The 19917-nt window shown below is 51.8% G+C and overlaps 1 protein-coding gene across 1 annotated transcript; it reads right to left on the reverse strand.

Annotated features, from left to right (window-relative positions):
* Positions 1-6872: 6872 nt before the first annotated feature.
* On the reverse strand, positions 6873-11856 carry LOC141749978 (uncharacterized). Its single transcript, XM_074604332.1, has 2 exons — positions 11528-11856; positions 6873-9831 (listed from the first exon to the last, which is right to left on the reverse strand). Exon 2 carries the CDS (start codon positions 9827-9829, stop codon positions 8849-8851), a length of 981 nt encoding a protein of 326 aa, XP_074460433.1. The 5' UTR covers positions 9830-9831; positions 11528-11856; the 3' UTR covers positions 6873-8848.
* Positions 11857-19917: the final 8061 nt, after the last annotated feature.

Below are 19917 nucleotides of genomic sequence, written 5' to 3' on the forward strand. Positions count from 1 at the left end.
GGATCTATCCCAACCCACCGAACCCCCACAGGCGGGGAGGGCGAGGGTCTGACCTGCAGCACCAAACACAGGGATTCGCGGTCCAGTGAGCTGGGTCCGTCCTGAGCCTTCGGTATGGCTGTACAGTTCAATTAAGCTTTCACATCTGACAGTGTGAAAACTCCGGTTTCATCTAGTTACATCATCTTCAGTAGGGATCCAGCCTTGTCGCTACATTTGTCTTTGTATTACTCATGTCCTGTAGGAACTATTGAAATGAATAAGGAGAGAGAACCCACCCAGCGCTGCAGCACGTGCTCCTCGTTTGCCACTGCAATTCTTTGCTGCTATGAAAAATCTGGTTCTATATAATTATCTTTTCTTACAGGCTTGGGTGATCTTACAAATCCTCTGTCTTGCCCCGAGGAAGAATGACTCCCATTCTACAGAATGCAAAAATAACTCCAAAAGCCAGTAACCTGCTGAAGGTCCTGGGTGTCCGGACTGCGCAGCGGATGGTGCCTGCGGTCCCCAGCTCAGGCTCCTCGGCCGTTTCTGCTCCCTCGTGTCCTGCAGGTGACCGTCACCTCCCGGGAGCTGAAGCGTGCGGGGGGAGCATGACGAGGTGCAATTGCTCCACATTCGGGTAGATCGAAGGGTATGAGAAGGGCAGGTGTCCGTGTCCTGCCTGGAGTACCTCTCGTGGCAGGTTGAGCAATGTGCCTTCCCTCTGTCAGGTGGGTTGGTCCCTCCTCTGTCCCCAGCGGGAGAAATGTGTGCGGTCTGGCACTTTCATGGTGATTTTAAAAACACTCTAAGATTCAGAAAGCAGTGGCTCTTGAAATATGTCTGCAAAGGCCCTGAGCCGTAACGATCCGTAAGTGCTGTCTGTTTTAAGTACAATGGAGCTGAAATAGCTCGGGAGCTCGTGCGGATCGGGATGTAAGTGCTTGTACCAGGAGCAGTAAAATCTTACAGTCCAACTGTTTAATTATGGTCCAAGCGAGAAACGCTTCTCTAGAAAGAGAAAAAAAAAAAAGATACTTGTGAAAAACCGCCGTGTAAATGTAGCCCTTGATACTGTTAATGAGAAAGAAAAGGATTCTAATAAATCCTAATTAGAGAGTTCTGTCTGATAGCTGGGCCCTCGCGGCCCTGCCGTGTCTGGGAGTCTGAGAAAGTTGTCACAGATCGCATTAAGCGTTGCTATTCCTGGAAGAGCAGGCAATAAGGGAAACAGAAAATGCAATACCATTTTGCAAACCCAGTTTGAGCTTCAATTTGAAGCGAAATTGCTAGAATCAACCAAACGGCATTGGATGCAACAGAATTTGGTGGGGAGGTTTGAGGAGGGTTTGTTTCCTTGGCAATTTGGGCAGCAGTTGTTTTCATCCTTATTTTCCAATGCCAAAATTTCGAAGGCAGTGGGCATCCCAAATTTCTGCCAAGCCTGATGGGATGATATTTAAAAGTTGACATGTTTTCCTTTCTATCCCGTATCATTTCCAACGGACTGTAAGAAGAAGGTTTTGTCTTTGGCCGCAGAATCCAAAGATTTCCGCTGCTGGACTGAGATTACCGGTAACATTCTGCTGCCAGTGTTAAGTTTAGCGAGACATTTCTCTCTGAATCCTTTTGTTGAAGACAGGGAAATTTAATCAAGTGAACAGATGAGCCTGGAGTGGGTTTTACTGCCCTTGCTGTCACAGGCGGTGCTCCGTGCCTTCTGGTATATTGAGCCAGGAGCATTTTTACCGTGTCAGAAAAATGTGCAAAGACTACATAGATTTTTGTCAGTGTCTTTCTAATGAAAAAGAAAATTTTGGAAAAGATCTTACTGAGCGCCTCAGCTGCCAGCTACGACCTCCATGGGAGCTACCTCCAGGAGCTGCCTCCGTGGAGCAGTTAGTGTGTATTTGCCCGCCTGAAGAGCGACGTCCGTGTTCCACTGGGGTTCTTGCTTTGCTTACCCGCGGCAAGACCCAATTTCTTCTCCTCTCTGCAGTGCTAGAATCCACTGCCCCCCGACACTTCCCTGCCATGCTGCCAGTGTTGGCTTTTGGATTCAGCTATCACCCCTGCATGTTTTTCTGGTTGATGCTATCCTATTCTTATATAATTAATTTGGTTAATTATGCTTAGAAAAGGGTTTAAAGGGTGGAGACCCAACCAGCTCTCATCTGCAGCCAGTTTATTGTGCAGCTCATTCTCTTCCTGATAAATGATTTGATCTGAAGCACAGAGGCAGCAGAGAAGTTAAAACGTTCATTTCCTATCTTTAAAATTACAAGAGGAGGGTCTCACCACACGCCGTGGCATGGACCGGCGTGCCATTCCCGCCTGGATGCAGTCCTGAGTAATGTCCTCTGGGCAATCCTGCTCTAGCAGGGGAGTTGGACCAGATGATCTCTAGAGGCCCCTTCCAACTCTGAAGATTCCGTGATTCCGTGATTCCGTGACCAGTCTCGGAATTCAATTCTCGGGGACCTCCTAGAGCAGGCGATGCTTTATGTATTGTTCTAAGGAAAGAGAAGAGACTTTGCAATAGACCCTGCTATTTGCTTGTTGCTATAAAAAGATTGGGAAGGGGAGGCTGGGAGGAATGTGTTTTAAATCCAGCTGGTACCAGCTCAGCCCTTCAGGGAAGCACAACACTTAATTTCTCTTGTATTTCTTTGACCCAGTTAGCATTGCACAAACGCTCCTGATCACAGGACTGTCTAATCCTCTCTTGAATCCTGCTAAATTTCATCTTGTTGACATCCTGCAGCAATTAATTCCAGGAGCTGACCCTGCACAGCACGAAGGCCTGATGCTTTCTCCTGGAATCCTCTACTTTTAATTTTCCACCCATGCACCCTTGTTCCAACAAACCGGTTTTGAGCTGAGGCAGCGTTGAGTGTGTGCACAGCAACCAGTGTCCGAGGAGCAGGTTGTGCTGCCGACCCTCGCGGGGGACACCTGCACGTCTGCCGAGCAGCTGGGATGTCGCGGCGCCTTGGCCACGCTGCCTGTCCTCTCGTAGCACCTCGCGGAAGCGGGATGGGGGTGTTTCAGGGGGTGCTGGGGCTGAGCTGGGTCTGGGCGCAGCGGCAGAGCCCCAGCTGCAGCTTCTCCAGCTCGGCCCTACCTGCTCTGCCCGCGCAGGAGACGAAACTTGTTTTGCCATCACTGCCAAACTGCTGCTAATTGCAGCGTCAGCTGCTCGGACATCCTTGAACTGGGGTCCTGAGTACGGTCTTTCTGGATTCAAAACTGGGAATGATCAAAGCTGTGCTTGTAGTTGCTTGCCCTAAAGACCGGGAATATTTCTGACTAGGAGCGCTGGCTGGGCTCTGCGCGAGGACCACGCTCAGGTTCCTTTGCTCTTCGTGCAGGTCAGCCTTAATCTGAAGGACCCGGCTAATCTCACTAATGACGTTTGAATGGCTCATAGGCTCAGCAAGTCGGGGACAGCCGCTCTCCGTGCGTCCGTACAGCACCCGGCTGAACAGGACCTGGTGGGCAGTTGGCTTTCCTAACCCATAAAAGCCATCTGCCAGCAAACGTCACAACATTTGCTGTGCAGTTTGGTGCTTCTCTAGCGTGAGCTGAGGGGGAGCGTGACGAGCATCGCGAGCAAAGTTGGTATTTCTCGTGTAATTGCTTTGGAGTCTGGACACTCAAGACGTGGCATCTCCCTTTTCTGAAGCTGAGCCAGGTAAGCTCCAGCCGATGCTCCATCGAGTGTGCTGGAAAGATATAAGTCTTGCAGCCCGGCACCGCTGGTCTCCTGCACAACACCGCTTTCTCTCCTGCACATTTGTGACCAAGGGAAAAATAACGGAACGTTCAGCTAAACTCAACTGACTTTTAGTTGTCATATTCCACCATCAGATGAGATGTGGCAGGCTCCCTGCCGGCTGCTTCTGCTTTCACCTCGCGTGACCGCCCCGCTTTGCAGAACCGAGACTTGCTGATGGCGGAGGGGAAAAGTCGCTGCAAGTTGTGTGAAGTGCAGGCGGATAAAACGTGGTTAACACACGGTTTTTGCCAAGCTCCCAGCAGGCTGAGGGGCTTTCAGCTAGATTAATTCAAAAGCAAAGGCAAGAAATGGTTGACAAAATGCCAACACACGCACACAAATAAATAAACCAATAATTTGATTTCCCTCATTGGCTGCTATTAGAAATCTGTGCTTTAAATGCAGCAGAAAATTATTCCCGTTACAAGCCCATACCAAAGCACTTAGAGGTTCCCTTTGATTTTAAATGGCATTTGGTCAAACATTATGTAGCAACTAAATGGTATTCCAAAAATGCCCAGTTTTCCTACAGCTCCTCACAACAGTCCTCGGAATCGTTGCCTCCAGGAGCATTAATTCCAGGAAGGCTGCGATTACCAGGAACATTATCTCTGTATTTACACAACATGTATTTTGCATCAGCTCTAGCTCGTGCCAGGCAAATTAAGTTATGCTTGAGAATCCCAGAGCACGGAAAAAGGCCACGAGCCCAAGATGTGGTGCTTCAGGACTCAGCACCGCTGTCAACTGTGGCCCACATAAGTGATGCCACCCACAAAAACACATGTGGACTCTGGTGAGCGAGGCAGAGCGCGGTGCTCGAATGATCTGGCTCTTCAAATACAAGCAGAAAAGCTTTCAGCCGTCATTTCAGATTGCTCTTCTGCCTGTGGTTACAGCTGCAAATGCAAAGTGCTTTGCCATTAATCGCGTTGCTGATGGGACATACGAGGTTTTCATTCAAAGCTGAGGGATTCCTGCTTAGTCACTAAATGCAGTTTAACTTCATTGTGCACCATTTATCATTACTTTCCACCTAGGAAGGCTCAAAGTTAATTAAAATATGCCCTCAACAAGCAATTAGGCCCAATTGCAGGCACTTCAGGGCATGGCAAAAGCCTGATGCACCATCCACGAAGCCTCTGCTTTAAGCCCCTGAGTTCTGCCGGGGGCTTGGGTCTGGTCCCCGTAAATTAGGCACCATGTTTTCTCTTGGAGCTTTTAGAGTTGGATTTTTTTTGTTAAAACATAAATAGTTGCTTTTATCCTAACTTCAGGCTCACATTTAAAGACCCTTTTTTAGAAACTGGTTTTGCCAACCTCGCTCGGCGCCTCCTGCATCTCCCGGTTCTTGTGCAGCCCGTCAATCTGCCCCAGCTCGTCTCTGGGCGTTTGTTCCCTCACCGAGAGCGACCCGCTCGTCACCTACCCCTGTCCGTAATCACGCTGCTGGCTCGTATTTTAGCTTCTGCTCAACATCTGTCTTCCCGGCCGTGGGTGCTGGCCCAGAGGCCCCTCCTGCGGTGGGTGGGGGTCTCCATGTGCTGCGGCTGCTGCAGGAGTTTCTCAGCTGCTTCTGCATCGTACAGGTCTAATCATCAGAAACCATTAACGAGGCTCACGGAGCTTTTTCTTCCTCACCTTTGATTTGACCTGATCGGTATCTTTGCCGCTTAAAAGACAAGCATTTGAGGGAAGAGTGGGACAGTTCTGTTTCTACCTTTCCGTCTCTGGTTTGTAAATTCTGGTCGTGATTTTCCGTGTCCAACTGCATTTGCTGTTTGCAGCAGTAAAAGGCTGCATGATCATGCAAGCAAAATTGCACGTTAGCCCTTGGATTGCTTGTGAACCGGTTGCGAAGGCTGAGACTGAAAGCTGCCGGTGGGATTTGGATACCAATTCCCCATTCAAATTAATCCAAATCCCTTCGGCAGTTCTGGTGATCTCAATAAATGAGGTTTTTCTGCCAGTGACTTCGAATGCAGAGGCTGCCATGAGATTGGCCATGGAAGCAGCATGGCTTTTATCTCACTCCGTGACCTAAATTCCTAGATAAGGTATTCTTTATTGTCTGGGAGCCCTTCGGAACAGGCCGTGACTTCTGCAGGTTTATCCCAACTGCTGATTTCTCAACCACTCTTTTGTATAGAGGAAAAGAGAGGGAGCGCTTCCCAGTGGCCCCAGGTGTGCATCCATGGGGCAGTACGGACACTAAAGGAGGGAACAGGGAGGAAAGGGCTGTATAACTACATGCCATGTCACCGCGTCCAACGCATCCCGTTTATTTCCCTCTGGTAGGACTGCAGGCTCCCTCGGCAGCTCTCGGTCGCCTTCTGGGGACCCGCGGGGCTGTTGCAGCAGCCGACGCCGGCAGCAGCGGGGCGAGGGGCTGCCCCACACACCGGCTCCTTGCCCAGCCCGCCCAGAGCGTCCGCGGGAGATGGATGGTGTTACACAGCTGCAAAACTGCCTTATCCCGGGAGCTGTTGCAGCAGTTAATTGCCCAGCGACTTCACAGGGGCTGACGTGCTCGTTCCCAACAAAGGTGATGGTGGAGAAGGGGAGGGCTGTGCTTTTCAAGATAGGATTTATCGAGTCTGGGGCCAGACTCTTTTCAGTGGTGCCCAGTGACAGGACAAGGGGCAACAGACACAAACTGGAACACGGGGAATTTCATCTCAACGTGAGGAAAAACTTCTTTACTTTGGGGGTGGCAGAGCCCTGGCACAGGCTGCCCAGGGAGGTGGGGGAGTCTCCGTCTCTGGAGACATTCCAAACCCGCCTGGACGCGTTCCTGTGCCACCTGCTCTGGGTGACCCTGCTCTGGCAGGGGGTTGGACCGGATCATCTCCAGAGCTCCCTTCCAGCCCTGGCCATTCTGTGATTCTGTGATTGCCTGGGTCCTGGGCACAGAAGGCCTGACCCTGGCAAGGCAGAAAAGCTTTGCAAGGCATCGGATGTGTGGGGAAAGGGCCTGGGAGCTGGCTCTGTTGGTGGCCTGGTGGGATGAGAAGGTGTTTGGGTGGCGAGTCATAAGCTCATGTGCTGTGGACCAGCCCTGCACTGAGAATAGTCACCTGTGGTTCTGCAGTAACGGAAACAGCAGCTTGATATAACGGTTTTATTTGTTTTCTCTGTCAAAAGCAGTGATACATGCAGTTGGCACAAGACTTGCTAGGCATTGGTGTCATAAACATTCACACAGAGAGAAACTAAAACGTCAGCAGGGCAATGAGGACAAGCATCATTGAATCCCGGCGTTAACCTGAGAAGGAAGGGAAAGATGCGGAGGCAGAGCAGGCCGGCACCTCCCTGATCCAGCTCTCTCCATTGGCTCTGACAAATGCTGGAGCCGCCTTCACTTTTGTTCTTGCCACGGGGTTAGTTCAAAAACGAAGACGAGAAGCAGTTCAGCTCCACAGCGCTAATGAGTTTCAACAGGAGAAGAAATATTTGAGGTAAGAGATGTGGGAATGAGAAGCTTGAATATGCTCACCTTTTGATCCTCGGGCGTATTTACACTCGTGTTGGTACTGAGCAGAAGTTGCCTTCTGATTTAGTCTGCTTGAGGGTGGTTGAGAAATCGCTTGTGAGCCTTTGTATAATTGCAGCTTTCCGGTGGTATTTCCCACCTTAACCGCGGTTGAACAAACAGCCTGGTCCCTCTGCTCTCCTCTGTGCCAAAAAGATGTATTCCCAGTAGTAGTAGTAATAATCACGCTAGTATTGCTTTGCAGTTTTCTCACCTCCTTCTCTTGTCTGGCTACGGAGAGTGCCGTAGTGCGGTACCAAACGCGGGTGCGCGCGGCCGTCCTGCCTGCAGCAGACGCTTCTCTGGGTGGAGATGTCTCCGCGCAGCAGCGAGGGATGGCCGTGGCCACGTGCTCACCGCACCACGCTGGGACCGCGCAGCAGCGCAGGAATGCTTCTCTTCCTACGGGCACCCCGTGCAGCACTAACATCAGCTGCATTGGCTCATACGCGTGGTGTGCTGGGGGGTTGTAACATGCACGTGTGGGTTTTTCACGTTGCGGTCTCACAGCAGCAGGCGAAGCCCAGACAGCAGCGTTAGCACGGCCAGGTAGGCGAGAACACAGAAGCACAGATAGGAAGGGAAACCCAGAAATGATTGTTTTACGTTCGAGTCCCGTGAAGGCCAGCCCGGCGTCCCCAGGCTGTCCCTCAGCCGAAGCTGCTCTCCGCGTGGTGCCGCTGAGCCTGCGGAGCCCCCGCGAGCTCCTGGGGCTCCCACACCCCCGCAGCACACGCTGGGGGTGCCCACAGTGCACGGCCCGGCTGGTGCGGGGGCGACGGGGCAGAGACCAGCGCGACACCGGGGTTTTTTAGAGGTGGCATCACAGGTTGTTACAGCTCCAGGAGAGCCGCAGCGCTGGCGCCTGGCTCTCCTCCTGCCAAGGGTGAATCAAGGAGTGACGGTAACAGGGTTGTGCCAGGGTAAGCAAGAGGAAACCCCCCACCTGGAGGAGTTTTGATATTCTCGATGTTGCCCTCTAGCAAATCCTCATAAAAGACTTCTTATATTTTTTTAAAGATATTTCTTTGCGGTACTGCACTAACAGGTGACCTACCCAGGGTCATTCTGGTGTTGACGGTGATCTATAGCGGGTCTCCTAGTGAACGTATGTGTCACAGAGAGCACACGCAGGATTGTCCAAGCATCGGTCAAAATGTTCCTTTCAGAATAACTTTACCCAGGTGTGGGCAACATCTGGCTGTTTGGCATTTGCCGGAAAACACCAGTAGTCTGATGTTCCCACAGATCTCTTCTCCTCCAGAGCAGATGGGGTTTATATTCTCTGCTTTTCTCCGTGCTCAGGGCAGTTCTGGGCAATAGGTGGGGGGAGATGCTTTATGAGCTGTTGCCTTTCCAGAATGAGAATCAGTTGCTGTTTCCTTAGTGGATGAGACTCTGAATTGTGCCTTTGCCCACTGACGGGGGATATGATGGGTCGCTAAAGTCTGCCCGACTTGCATGCACATTCAAGCCATGTTTTCTGTGTAAGGACTCCAGGGAGAGCTTCTAGTTATTTCTTGTGAATAAAATTATTCTGAGCAGCTACTTCTTCACACTTCAGCAATGGCTGGGAGCAAACAAGCTTTTACCTTTGCTTCTTTCCAGATGCATCTGTGCTCTGAAATCCAGTTATGGATCACGGCTTTTTTAGCTACCTGGAAGCACTCAGAGTATCTCTGCTTAGTGGGGACACCCCCCGTTGCATTTTTGTCACATTGAGGAGTTTCTCTCCCTTCTTTTTCATTGGCGCCTGCTGCATTGAACAAACAACTCTGCTTCCTTACAGAGCAGCACAAGACTGGGTTTCCCAGCAGCTTCCCTCTGGCTGAGCACGGCGAAGGCTCCTCACCAGCGATGAACACGGAGCCGTCTTCTTTCTGACTCGGCTTACTTGCTAAAACTGCTCCCTCCTCTCCTCTGGGACACCTCAGCTCTGAGCAGACCACTTCTTTCTGCACTGGTCTTGGGGAGGGAAGTCTTGGAAAACTGAACACTCGCGGCGAGTTGGGGTTCCCTGTGGCTTTGTCTTTCATGGTTGGGGGATGAAGTTCACTGTTGGGGGAGGAAGAGCTGCACTGGGAGTAACCGGTGCTGGAGCTTTTACCGTACAAAGAAGCCTTGGAGGAGCAGAGCTTTCCTGCATGGGTGTAAATCTGTGCCAGGGGGTCCTCTCTGGACCAGAAGTTGGCTTCCGCGGGGGTGACTTTTCTCAGCGGCACCACATTTGAGATGAAATTGGTCAATTTACATTTTGACATTTCCTGCTGTGAAGGGGACCATGACCTGTCATCAAGGGTCTTCGGGGTTTTTCTGTCCTGAACCTTACGGATGCTTTCAGGAAGGCCCGGGAAGGTGGGTCTGGCGAGGTGGCAGATGGATTGAGCGTAGTCATCACTGGAGTACGCGTCTGGGCTGGCTGCAGTGCTTCCAGTGCGCTTTGGGTTGCTGGTTGAATCTTCCATCGCTTCCTCGTGGGTTTCCCGTATGGTTGGGAGAGGCTTTGAAAGATTCAGTCTTATCCGGGGTGCCATGGCTGCAAAGAACAGACCAGACATGATCAGCATGTGAAAGTCAGGTAAAGAAATTCAGGGCTTGTTTCTGTGGAGTCCGTGCTACCTCAGCCACCTCGTGTTTTCTTCTGGCAAACAGTGGTGTTTAGAGCAACTGCATTTTTAAAGTTTGCTGGCGGTACTTCTATATCCATGGCTTCATACCCATGTATACAAAAGAAGCCAAGTGATTAAGTGCAGTAGAAAATTAAAGGTTCGTTAAAGAGATCAGCAGCGGCGCTCCCTTCTGAAGCAGCGCAGGGGGCCGGCAGCCGCAGCAGCGTGGTGCAGGGACGCTGGCTCCTCTCACTGTCCGGCTGTACCAGCAAGGGACAAACTACTCTCCTTACTCAATACCCCCCCGCGGGTTTGTTCGCTGTAACAGGGCTCTGACTTCACGTAGTGTCCGAACAGGCGAGAGCTGATCTCAGCAGGAGAGGAGCTGACCTGCCCCCATGGGGACCGTCCCTGAAATAGTGACGTTACAGCTGATCTCTCCCAGAAGCCGTAGGTGACAGTGTACAAACGTGTTCATTTTTGTCTCTGCCAGTGGTTCACAAACGTAGTTATGGAGTGGTAGAGCCTTCCCTAAATACTTACGTAGAGTCAAAGGGATTTAATTCATGTCCCTTATATTCAAATAGCTATCCTCAGCTTTTTTTAGGATGGATTTCCATCAAATTTCTCCCACTAATCAAGTAAACCTTTTTGTACAAATATTTCCTGTTACAGTGTTTGCAAACTGGACTGATTTTTTCTTTTTCCCCTCTCCAAATACTCTCCCCTGTGCTTTGCTTATCTCCCCGTCTGGCAGAAAGGACCACATAGTCTGGATCCATTTTTATTTTTTCTTTACTATCCCCCTCCAATGGAATTTGTATGTGGATAATCTGCCGACACAATATAGCTTTGTTGTGTGACTAAACACGAAAGTGCTTTGCTGGCTATTTTAATGCCTTGCTTGTCATTGCTGGAGATAAATCTGGCTTTGTTGAACCTCCCTGCGAAGCTGCAGCTCCCGTTCGGAGCACCACGAGCAGCTCGCGCCGAGCCCGGGGCAGAGCTCGGGGGTGCCCATCCCTCCGCAGCCGCTGCTGGCTTTTACTGGTTTCCGTCTCAGGTGCTATCGGTAAAGTCAGCCAAGCTGGGATTTGCTGGGCTGAGAGCAGGACGTGCTTGTTTTAAAGCTTATGGCCTTTTTATTTCCTTTTTTTTTATCCTGTCTGCTCCTTTCTTCTCATTTTTTTAAGCATTAGGGCTTGCTCCTCCGCCTTCCTTCCCGCCCCTTGCCCAAGCTCGGCTCAGTCACCCACCCGTCCTGCCCCGGCATCGAGGGGGCAGCCGGATGCTTCAGATAATGTCGTGTTAACTTATGATAGCGCTAATCGTTAACTAAGTCCTGTTAACGTGCCCTTCCTCCGGAAGGAAATTAAATTACCTATTTACAATAAAACTCTTCCGATGAGGTGGCTCGGTGCCAGCCCGGACGCCATCCCCTTCACCGAGGTCACCTTCCCACCCACCATCCTGCCGGCACGCAGACAGCGGGACCCCCCCAGCCCCGCGGCCTCCCCTCCTGGCCACGCCTGGAGCATCCTGCACCCATCCTGGCTCCTTCCCAGCAATATTTGGGAGGCAGCCCGCCTCCAGACCCCAGCTTTGGCGACGGCCTCCCCTTACCTGCGCTGCTGCCGGGTGCGGAGGGACGGGCGGCCTTCAGCTCCCGCGTCTCTCCCTCTCCCCGTTTTCAGGGCAGAATATGTGCTGTCTAAAACTAACCCGAGCATCAGGCTCCCTGCCTACAGTCAGCTGATTCCGCTGCCTGTTTTGTTGCTGTTGCTAAATATAGCCCGCTGGCTGCCTGCCCTGCTGAGAGCCCGCATCTGGCCAACGCCGCGCGGCATCGGCACAGCGAACGGGCACCGGGGAGGCAGGGCCACCCTGTCCCCAACGGGACGGTCACACCAAATCCCTGCCGCTCCGCTGCCTTCTTGTATTTCCCCCTGTGTGAAAGGTGAGCGCGGTGCCGGGGTCGTGCCGCAGGAGGGGCTGCCGGCACTCTGAGCTGGGGGGGTGTGTGAAAAGAGAGGACATAGTACCGTCATATTTCATTGCTGAACGGTGAATCCTTGCATTTTGAGCTGCTTTTGCTCCTTCTCTGCCTCATTTCACAAGCAACGTTCACGCTGCTTTGGCAGGTTTGCCCAAGAGGGCGGGGGGGTGCTTGCAGCATCCTAATCGCCGCTCGCCTCCCTCCCCGCTCCCAGTGTTGTGCCGAGCCGTGCACCCAGAGATGCGGTGGCACCGGCAGCCCTGTCCCCCCTCCGGCTCCCGGCTCCAACACCCCTCTCCCCGCGGCCCCCGGCATCGCCCCGCTGTGTCTCGCTGAGCCGGCGCCCGCCGAGCCAGACCACGGCAGTGCGTGACGGCAAACTGCTTCGCCAGGAGGAGCGGGCGACCTCGCGGGTCTCTGGGCAGCAGGGATTTGTCTTTGTTTTCCGGTTTATTAACACACTGCAAACTGGTTGCAATCCCAGGACAACCCCAGTATCCCTCTCCTGCAGCATCACGTTGGGTGGGGAGGTGAGTTGTTGTTTTGCAGCAGAACCTCCCTTCTGCTTTTATTTCCCAGCTCTGACCTCAGAGGGAGCCCCGATGGCTGCTGTTCGTTAGCGGGGAATAGCCACGCTGCCCAACACCCCTGGGTGACCAGGGACAGGAGCGTGACTGCCCTTCTGAACCTTGCTGCTCCCCATACGACTCTCCTGAGCTGCTTGGAGGGATGGAAAGAAAAGCAGAAATCCTAGATTAAAAATCACTGCTTTTGTTTTAGCACAAATATTCTCAGTGTTGCCAGCGTTCAGGCTGGAATTGGCTCTGGCTGCTGATCTGGTCCCCCAAGCCCACATTCATCATCCAAGCTCTCTCTTTATCTCCAGTGGAAAGAAATAAGCAGCTCAAAAGACTTGTGCATCCCTTCAGGAGACGGTTCAAAGCAGAGATTATTTGCTTTCTGGAGACATCCATTGCTTGGCATTTAAATATAAAAGGTGTGCAAGCTTAAGCTGTTTGTCTGGACTTCTGATGCCAAACAGATGAATGTAGCTCAACCTTCACGCATTGAATTTGCTAACAGCCATGACCAGCTGGGATCATTCAGTAGTAACAACTTACAGCTTAGATTTCTCCTTCTTGCTTGCAGGCACCATAATTACCGTTAAATGGAGGAAAAAAAAAACACCTTAGACCCCAGATACTGTAAGCAGCTGCAGTACAAAGCTTGGGAAGCCATTTCATGAGGAAACTCACTGATCTGGCAAAAAAAATTCCACATGCGATGTGCATGGATACATTCTCTTTATAAAGCTCTTTGAGGTCGTTCCCTTCTCCTGGAAATTCCCTCCTCCCGGCTGGAGATGTCTCCTCAACAGCCGCATGGTCCGATGGAGCAAGTAGAACCGTGGCCGTGCAAGGTGCCAGGCTGGCCGTGGCCACCCCCTCTGCGATGGCAGCGGAATTAGGAAAACATCATCTCCAGGGCAATTTCAGGCTCGGGGTTGGGTTATCAGATGTCTAACAAGGTTGGGGCCTCTCCTAAAGCTTTTCCATATCGTCACCCCTCTGCATGGTTTTGGGGGTGTCACGGCAGCCTCCCCTGGGAGGACGGGGCTGCCGAGACCTTGCACCCGCCCGAGAACTTCTGAAGTGATCAAGGTCCTCACCAAATGTGGTCAGGTAAGATGTTTCTTTATGAAACTACACTAAAAATCTGGGTTTGCAATAAAAATCCCTCCTATCTATTGAAATTAGTTTCTTTTAGAAGTTTGGTGTTGCTGTAGGAAAATCACATTTACTCGAATCGCTGTTATTGGAATTACTCAGTAATTACCCAGTATAACTTATTTGTTTTCTATCATCTTTTTTACATTGTTGATGATATGAAGATTAAAATATAAATTTAAAAATACCAGATACAGCTTAAAAAGTAGCTATCATTAACCAAATATAAATTACAGGAATACCTCTTTTTTTTCCTTTATCTCAACCACAGTTCAGTTTCCTCCTTCCTCAAGCGGCTGCTCAAAACACGTTAATTAAAAAAGAAGATGCACCTTTGAGCGCTGGTTTGTCTCTTCACAAAACTGCTGTAGGTTTCTTCCCAGCCCTTCTGAGGATGGCTCTGGTGAAACCATCCCGGTCTCCTGTACTTATACTCCCCCGAGAGCGCGGTGAATCAGCATTCCTGAGTGCGTGAGAACCGTAACCAAATGGGATTAATGGCAAAAGAAAACAGCAGCAGCGGCGCCCGAGCTGCCAAGGAACACACGAGTTATTAATTCTGCAAGGCTTGGTTGATCTAAACACTGCAGAGTTAATTTTTTGTTGCTTTGTTTGTTTGTTTGTTTGTTTGCTAGCTTTTTTTTTTCCGTGCTTCCAGTTTTGGGCAAGCCTTGTGTTCAAACGGCTGAGCAGAGTTGCACAAGTGCAACAGGCAACTCTCCTTTGGGCATTTTTGAAGCTGGTCGATGCTGGGATAAACAAACCAATTAATCTTTGGGAGCCTTAAATGAATACCGCAGTCAACTCCCATTTTGAGTATTCTCAGGAAAAACACTCTTAATGCCAAACGGGGGCTGTGGGACGGCAGCAGCGCTGCTGCCGAAAGCCACCGTCCACCTGATGGGGCACGAGCACCGCCAGGGCTGCTTCATAAATAACTTCTGCTTCGGAATATTGCAAGGAATATTTATGTGGGGGGAGTGGGAGGGGAGGGAATCATCTCATGCTTTCCAGAGTAATGAATCTGTACAGGAAAGGTAAAAGAGTACCAGCCCCTCCAGCCCGGTTTGGCAAAGCCATACCCCCGCGGGAGCCGGGGAGCCGCTGGCCCCACTGCCTGGATGGGGTCCGACGCGGTGGCACCGATGTGACAGCTCAGTGATGCCACGCTGCTGCTCTACTTGTGCCTGCGGTGACACAGCCGAGCCCTGGGCACCGGGGCACGGGCATCACTGCCTGGGCTGCGGCAGCAAAGTCCCAGTTTGAAAGAAATCCCAGTTTTGGAGCTCCCGCACTGGGAGGCCGTGCCTGCTGCCAAAACCAGGTCAAAAAGACACTAAACAGAAGGTCCTTTCCCTTCACTTTGTGATTACAAGGTCTCCAAAGGGACATTTAGGGTGCCAATTTCAAGCATTCCCAGTAACCAGTAGAACTGTAAATTCACTTTTTTTATAACTTTCTTTTTCTTTTACTTTTTATCAAGCAGTTTTTGGCCTGGTTGGAAGTTCTCTGCCTCTGCCCCTCTCTGCCCTCTGCTCCTCCTGGAGCAGCCGCAGCGCCCAAAGGCACCGGCATCCCAAAGGGACGGCCACCAGCCCACAGACATGGTCCTGCCACACTCCTGCCACCAGAAACAAGGCTTTTTGGGTAAACTAGCAAGTATTGTGACTGGCGCATGATTGGAAAATGCTGCCACTTTGCTCCCTTGCTGCGAGACAGTACCTAAACCCATGTCAGAGCGTGCCAGGAAGGGAGCGGCGTTACTGCCAGGCTTTGCCGTAGCGTCGGCTCTTGCTGGGGACGGATACGGGGTTAGCGTGACCCTGAGCCTCTCCGTGCCTCGGTGCAGTGAGCTGCTTCTCTCCAGCATGTTTGTCATTAAAAGTTTGGGAAAGGAAAACAGTTTGACCCAATTTCTGCCAGATTCCAGATGATTGGTTTCGTGTCCTCCAATTACATCCCCCAGCCCGCTAACCTCCAGTGTATTACAGCAAGCAGCCGCTCCGGTACACAGCGAAGATATTCCCGTGAAACATTAATGAGCTGTTTTCCTATTAACTAGACGGGGCTGGGTTAGAAATGTCGCACCCACAGCTGTTGCCTTGACGGCAGCTCACATGGTAACTGGCTTTCCTGCGAGAGACGTCCCGGTTGCTGTGCAGACTGCGTTACTGCCGCCCGTCGCCGATTAGCACAAGGCTGGTGTGCAGGAGCTGAGCTCTGCGGCTGGCTGGGAACACTGGTGGAGACCTCCGGGGAGGCTCGGAGTGATTTAGGCACTCCGTTTCCTTGGGATTTCAATTAAGCTTGGAGAATGACTCCAGGGAGCCTTTGCTGGGAGTTTCTAGGCCCTGCTGGTGTCAGGGGTCTGCAGCCTGGCTCTCGTCGTCGCCGGCTCCCGCGGCCGGCAGAGCTCGGTGCCACGTGGGCTTTATTTTTAAAGTACTTTGGAGTCTCAGAACGTGCAAATGGTGGAGGCTGCTCGCTGGTGACTTCCCGTGGGAATTCAGCCCAGGATATTTATTTGAAATAATATAAATATTTTCATATTTATATATGAATTTATATATATATTGATATTTCATATTTATATTATTACTCTTCTGCACAAAGTTACATTGTACCTTTTTATGCCTGCGTTTTTCCATACATCATTTTAAATTACAGAAATGCACATCCAGACTCCGACCAAACACCTGACCCTCCCAAAGGGACAGAGCGCTGGTGCAGTTTTTTCCGTGTGGATGCCCCAGGGAGAGGTTGGGAAGCCGAGCGCTGCCCGCTGTGGCGGGGCTGGCTGAGGACACTGTGCTGCCGTTGTTGAGAGCTTTCTCCTGCCCGGGGTCCGTGAAAACCCCCCTCCCGCCGGCAGCCCGGGGTGCTGGGTCACTCTCAGCGCTCCCTGATGCCGGAGCCCGGGAGGGTGGCCCTGGGGACGCTGGCGGTCGCTGGGAAATCTGTACCAAGGGAAGCAGCGAGCTGTGCAAATGCTGTTACCTATTACAAGTAACAACCTCTTTCCTGCCGGCCAGGCCTCGCAGAAGAATTGTACATCACTTGTGTAGCTCCTTTCCAACCCCCTCTGGCCGTGCTGGCAGGGGGAAGGGGGTTAAATGCGCCGAGATCCTGATCCACCGCTCCTCGTGCTGAAAACAAACCCAGACGGACCATGGTCGGAGCACAAACACGCCGTGCAGAGGAGCGGGTGCCTGCTCAGCTCCCGGGAAAGCGGCGTTTGCTTCCCTCTGCTCTGAAGAGCTCAGTTGCACAGAAGTCCGGCTTTCCTTTTTCATGGGATCTCCATCCTTTAAATACAGAGATCAATTTCCTTTTGGAAGCTGTCCCGGTCAGTCCTGGAGACCCCCAGTACAGCTCACAAAGGACACAACAATCCGAATAAACCTGCCGTAAATGACTTCTGTAGCATGGGAGATTGTTTGATCACAAACAACTGCAGGAACATCCCAGTTATTTGCAAACAGAAAAAGGACCCCGTTTTGCTGAATAAATGATTTATTACAAACTGCTCAGCATTTGGCTGCTAATCCGAGCTGCCGGCTCACCCAAGGCAGGCTCATCTTCCCACAGCTGTTGCATTTCTTTAATAAAAGAGCTTTGCCTGATTAAAAAAATTGCAAGACCGGTTTAGGATAACCATTAGTGGAAAACCCTGCAACGTTACTGTCCTCTAAACTCTCTGTTATCAGCTGGGCTGTGTCTAGGACCCCTAAGTGATAGCACACCCAGAAAATAACTTAATTCTGAGCTGTTTTCTGTGGTTTGGGTGGAGGGGCTGACCATGGCTCTGTTTCTCCACTGCTGCTGTCTGTGTTTCTCTCCGGCAGGCTTCATGCTTGTTCTTCAGCCCCGGGCTGCTGGTAAGGCAGGGACGGCAGTACAACAGCATCTTCCAGCACATCACACTGTGGTGGGGACCGAGCTGAGTGGGTTTTACTCCATCTGGCCCTTCCGGCCGCCCCGGGACGCAGAGAGCCCTCATCACCAGACGGAGGGATCTTTCCACCCTGGTACCAAAGTCCAGGCTGTTTCATAACCGTACTTCTTGTACCCTGCCACCATCTAGTGGTAACTCAGCTGGAAACTCTGCGTCCGGAGATGCGAAGCAGCCTGAGCAGGTCCTCCATCGCCCGCCTGGCGGGAACCCAAGCTCTGCTCAGGGGTAGCATGGACACGATCTGCAATTTCGTCGTGTAAGGCCGGTGGGAGCACTCTGCTGATGAAGCATAAAACCCCACAGATTAACTATGATGAGGTTTCTCCCCCATGTGTCATCCTGCCCTGCTGCTGGCTGTAAGGAGTTTTTAGAAGTGCGCTTGCACTTGATGTGGTTCTGTGGCTCCATCACTTGGGTCCCTGCTCGGCTTTGGAAAGCTGCAGAGGAGGGAAGGATTGTGGAAGGGTGGTGGGGTGGGATGGTGGGGGAGCGCAGGAGAGCAATGTGTGCGTACACACACACACACACACGCACACACACACAGAGCTCCAGGCATTCAGCCCCCGGGGGGGCTCTGCACCATTTGTTGCCCCCGTGAGCAAAGCCAAGTGCTGAGCCCGCAGCCCCCGGGCAAGTGGCTGGAAATCACCCTGCGCCCTCCCTGCTGTGCGAAGGGGTGCTCGGATTGGCACAGCACTTTGGAGGAGCTACCTTCTGCCTGGTGTATTTGAAAATAGCCCAAGAAACTACTTTCCTGGCCCACAATTGCTTTTTTTTTTTTTTTTTTGATTTTTCAGAAAGCACTCAGCAGAGCCAACCGTGAGATTCCCCAGCTGTTTGCTCGTTTCTGCACCACTAAGTTGTGAGTCCTTCTCCCAAGACCTGGATATTTGCTCAGGGAGGCTCTGGTTTACCAGCACAAGATCCTTGCTCGGCCCACGCTACTTCTCACTGGTGTTAGTGGGATTGCAAGCGGATTTGGGCGGGTTCTGCTGGGAAACTCCATCCCTAGCCCGTTCCTCCTGTCTTTGCTGAACCAGCTGCCCCCGGGTAATCCTGCAGCACCGGTGACTGCCCACGAGCAAGGGATCCCCTTGCACAGGAGGAAGGCGAGTATGCACACACATAAATTAACCCATGCCGTATGTCAAAAAGCTGATCCCCCACAATGCCCGACACCAGCCCCTGGCAGTCTCAGCAGTGCACTGGCCCATTTGATTTCTTCCCAGGGCCAGAGCTGTGGTTCCCATGAAGACAGAGGGGGTCTCCCCTCAACAACTCTTCCGGATGGGGTCCTCAGGCACAGAAGAATGAGGTTGCAAATGTTGAGACCCCTTTGGCAGCGCGATGCATGCATTTCGCATTTAGCTTACAGCTTGCTGCCAGCGTATCACATGTGGTGGGTTTGCTTTTGGGAGGGGAAGTGTGGAGCCAGGCACGGCTTCGTGTTCAGGAACAGGCAAAACACCAGCGTTTGGTGTTTGTGGATGCTGCAGAAGTAGGGTACTGTACAGACATTGTCTATGCAAACAAGACGGAGCGGTCTCCTTGCAGATTCTGTCTTTTAGGATAATGTTTTCTTTCCTTCCACTGCCAGAGAGCTCCTGCTTTGATGCTCACACTGCACTCCTCTGGGTAAATGAATCCCAGCTAGTGATGTGCTCGGTGGTGTTTAACCTGCTGTGATCCGGCACGCTCTGCAGTGCCAGGCTTCCCAGAAGGAATTTGTTATCTGCAATGAGCCCAGAGCTGGGCCACTCGATTCTGGGGGCACAAACATAATGCCTTCAACTGGATCAGGCCCCTGGAGCAAGCCCTCCCAGTGCTGTTCCCAAAGCACAGCTTCCCAGGCTCATCCAGCCCCACAGCAGGTACCTGCTTCCATCTTCAAGCACGCTTGGAGAAAGAGGTGTTAAGCTGTCATGGGCTTTCTGAAGCAGTGACAGTCCTCCAGCAGGCCCCAGGGGATGACCACAATATTTCCCCTTAAAGATAAGGTAAATTTTTAAGTTAAAAAAATTCTGCCGCGTCCCTTTGCATTTGGCATCACTCCCAGGCCAGGGAAATAGTGCTCAGGAGCTTTGACACCAGGAGCAGCCAGAGCCACCCCGCAGGGCTGTGTGTCTGTCTGCCGTCCCACATGGGCACCAGTCATTGCCCACGTCTGAAGAATAGAGTGAAAGGGGCTAAAAAGCTGATGTAGACCAGGAGAGGAAGAGATGGCTCCTGTAATTGTCATCTTTAGGCACTTCAGACAGAGAGAGGAAGACGAGGGGGCGAGGAGGGATGAGCCCACTGTGGGTGTTTCTCGTGTCTGGGTCTGGATGCGAGACCC

The sequence above is a fragment of the Larus michahellis genome, chromosome 11, assembly GCF_964199755.1.
Source record: "Larus michahellis chromosome 11, bLarMic1.1, whole genome shotgun sequence".
Classification (NCBI taxonomy): Eukaryota; Metazoa; Chordata; class Aves; order Charadriiformes; family Laridae; genus Larus; species Larus michahellis.